The 3,502-nt window shown below is 43.1% G+C and overlaps 1 protein-coding gene across 1 annotated transcript in view; it reads right to left on the bottom strand.

Annotated features, from left to right (window-relative positions):
- Positions 1 to 326: 326 nt before the first annotated feature.
- igfbp2a (insulin-like growth factor binding protein 2a) overlaps positions 327 to 3,502 on the bottom strand; it is a 51,456-nt gene continuing 48,280 nt past the window's right edge. The window contains exon 4 of the mRNA XM_061889909.1: positions 327 to 710. Coding sequence (XP_061745893.1) covers positions 552 to 710 — 159 coding nt within the window. The 3' untranslated portion in view covers positions 327 to 551. The remainder of the gene's footprint in view (positions 711 to 3,502) is intronic.

Below are 3,502 nucleotides of genomic sequence, written 5' to 3'. Positions count from 1 at the left end.
ATATGTGATGCTTACACCAATAATGAACAAAAGGAAAAGGCAATGGGTATGCCAAACGAAAGTAAAACTGAACAGGCTGCAAAGTAAACAAACGGAATGCTGGACGACAGCAAAAACTTACGGCGTCCACAAAATACATCCATACATGACATGACAATCAATGTCCACACAGAAGGATAGAAACAACGTAAATAGCTTTGCTTGCTAACACAAAGCAGGTGTGCGGAGTAGTGCTCAAAGGAAGACAGGAACTCGCCAACAAAACAGGAAGCGTATTAATGTTGCAGTCAATTTAAGATATTCTAAACAAAATACATTTCAGGCAATTTAATCTACAAATTTTGTTTTATTATGTTTAATTTACCAACACACACTCTCAGGCTGCAACACACACAAACTCAAAGTGAGAATGATGCTGTGCTCCAGGCCTGATTCTACACTTTTTCATGACTACAGACGATATAGATCGCTGACTCATCGTTGCTGTTCTTTTGTTTCCATGTGCTTCACAGTTCCTTTGGGGTTTTTAAAAAAAAAAGTATATATTTTTATTACATCTGCTCCATGTTGGCCAACTCCAGCTCCAGCTCGGGAAGGTACTGGTTGCAATTGGGGTTGCCCCTCACCGTGGGGGATTCCGGAATGGGTCGGCCGGTGTAGGGACTTACACACCAACACTCGCCCCTTTGACCGTAAAGCGACATCTTGCACTGAAACAAAATGTATATATTTATATATATATATATATATATTTTTTTTTACAAAAATAGAAAATGCAATACAACTTTGAAGGTTTTAGTGTAAAATAATAACTGATTGGTGGTGCCTTGTCATATCTAGACCCACGAATTCCTAGATCAGACCTGGGCCCGTTAAGCTTTTCAATCTGGCCCGCCGGACATTCCCAAATATCTTTTTTAGATCTTGCAAAGTGAAACTGCCATTGTGATGGGGTCACCCACATTTGAGGTCCTCTCCAAGGTTTCTCATAGTCAGCATTGTCACTGGCGTCCCACTGGGTGTGAATTCTCCCTGCCCACTGGGTGTGAGTTTTCTTTGACCTTATGTGGGTTCTTCCGAGGATGTCGTAGTCGTAATGGTTTGTACAGCCCTTTGAGACATTTGTGATTTAGGGCTATATAAATAAACATTGATTGATTGATGACCTTGTTTTCTAATGACCTAATTAAAGGCCTACTGAAATGAGAGGTTCTTATTTAAACGGGGATAGCAGGTCCATTCTATGTGTCATACTTGATCATTTCGCGATATTGCCATATTTTTGCTTGAAAGGTTTAGTAGAGAACATCCACGATAAATTTCGAAAATTTTGGTCGCTAATAAAAAAGCCTTGCCTGTACCGGAAGTAGCAGACGATGTGCGCGTGACGTCATGGGTTGTGGAGCTCCTCACATCTGAACATTGTTTACAATCATGGCCACCAGCAGCGAGAGCGATTTGGACCGAGAAAGCGACGATTTCCCCATTAATTTGAGCGAGGATTAAGGGATTTGTGGATGAGGAAAGTGAGAGTGAAGGACTAGAAAAAAAACTACACGACAGAGTGATTCAGATGTTATTAGACAAATTTACTAGGAGAATTCTGGAAAATCCCTTATCTGCTTATTGTGTTACTAGTGTTTTTGTCATGCTTGCCACTGACAGTCTGTTTGTGTTTTTAGTTTTTCCTCTGTGTTTAGTATTTCCTGTCCTTAGTTCCTGTCAGCACTCTTATTTTGTTGGTTTCCTGTCTTTCTCCCTGAGTGCTGTGTTCCCCCTCAGCGGCGGCCGATTGGCACCCGGCCACGCCGCTCCCGTCCAAAGGCAAAACCTAGTAACTCACTTCTAGCTGATTTTGAGAAAACAAAGGACAACCAATCTATCTTGATGCTGCCTTACAAATATCTACAAAGTCATCAATCGTATAGATGTTTTCCTGAGCTTTCATTTTCTTGCCGGTTGAGCCATGGATTGAATCCGCTCTCATGAACGTGTGCCCTTTCTCCAGATATTTTATCACAATCTCGGGTGGGCCCCGTTCTGCGTTTGCACATTGGGCGTCCAGTTTTTATTTTGACCTCCACAGTTATCTGCCCAAAAGAGTATGCAAGGGGAAGAATCAAGAACAATACTTTTAATGAAGGTGCCATAATATCACATAATCAGCTTGACCGTCGGCCCCCATTCGTGCAAATGTCTCGTTAAAGACAATACGGCGACTGACAAAGCAGCTCCGATTGGTCCCTTGAGATACTAGGTTTTTCTGTTGTATCTACGCAGTTATGTGGTCGTTGCTAGGTCCTGCCATGCGCGTAACTGCTTACTTACGGAACAAATTACAATATCGCATACACTAATGTAAAGCATATCACCTAGGAACTCCAAAATTATTATCAGCTCGGTTTTGACCAAAATTGAGTTACTGGGTTTTGCCTTTGGACGGGACACCTGGTGTCAATCAGTCCGCTCCTATTTAGACCTGTCTTCCCATCCAGTCACTGCTGGATTATTGAATTTCGATGTCGCTCTTGTGTCGTTGCTACCTGTCGCGTCGTGGATTGTCGACGTCACTTCTTGTCGCTCTTGTCGTATCTTTGCAGCGTAGCGGTAAGCTATATTTTGTTAGCTATTTGTAGCTTACTGGCGTTTGTTCCCTGCTTTCAGTTTTGTTTGTTCATAGCTCTCTTTGTTTGTTATCCGTCCATGTGCGCGCTTTTGTTTGTACCTTTTTGTTTGTTCTAGTTCTAGTATTTTAAATTAAATCATGTTTTCTCACTCTATGCCTGCCTCTTTCTGTGCCTCTTGGGGTTTGTCAACAATAAACTTTGACAATTTTAGTGAGATTCTATGGTCGTACCTGTACAACCTGAAAGTCGTAGGGGTGTGGTGACCGCCAGAGTCTCTGAGGGAAGCCACGTTTCTCGACGAGGCGAAGGCAGCCGGGCTGAGATTTATTTATTTTTTCCCCCCTCCTCCACGGTGTAAGCATCTGACGGTCTGGGGCGGCCGATGGGAGAGAGTCCGCAGCTGCAGGAGGAACGACGCAAACTCTCCGCTCATGTCTACGGCAAGAGCCGACTTATTACCACCATTTTCTCACCGAAACATGCCGGTTGACATGTGGTAGGGAACCATGTTCGCTTGACCGCTCTGTTCCATAGTAAAGCTTCACCGTCATCTTTCGGGAATGTAAACAATGACACAATGTGTTTGTGTTGCTAAAGGCGGCCGCAATACACTGCTTCCCACCTACATCTTTCTTCTTTGACGTCTCCATTATTAATTGAACAAATTGCAAAAGATTCAGCAACACAGATGTCCAGAATACTGTGGAATTATGCAATGAAAAGAGACGACTTAGGTGCTGGACCAAAATGTCCTATGCAATGCGTGACGTCACGCTTACGCGTCATCATACCGCGACGTTTTAGCATGATCCTTCCGCGCAAAATTTAAAATGGCAATTCAGTAAACTAAACCGGCCGTTTTGGCATGTGTTGCA

The sequence above is a fragment of the Nerophis ophidion genome, linkage group LG27 (genome assembly GCF_033978795.1).
Source record: "Nerophis ophidion isolate RoL-2023_Sa linkage group LG27, RoL_Noph_v1.0, whole genome shotgun sequence".
Taxonomy (NCBI): domain Eukaryota; kingdom Metazoa; phylum Chordata; class Actinopteri; order Syngnathiformes; family Syngnathidae; genus Nerophis; species Nerophis ophidion.
Note: the sequence above shows the minus strand (reverse complement) of the source record. Positions and strands in the feature narration are given on the sequence as shown.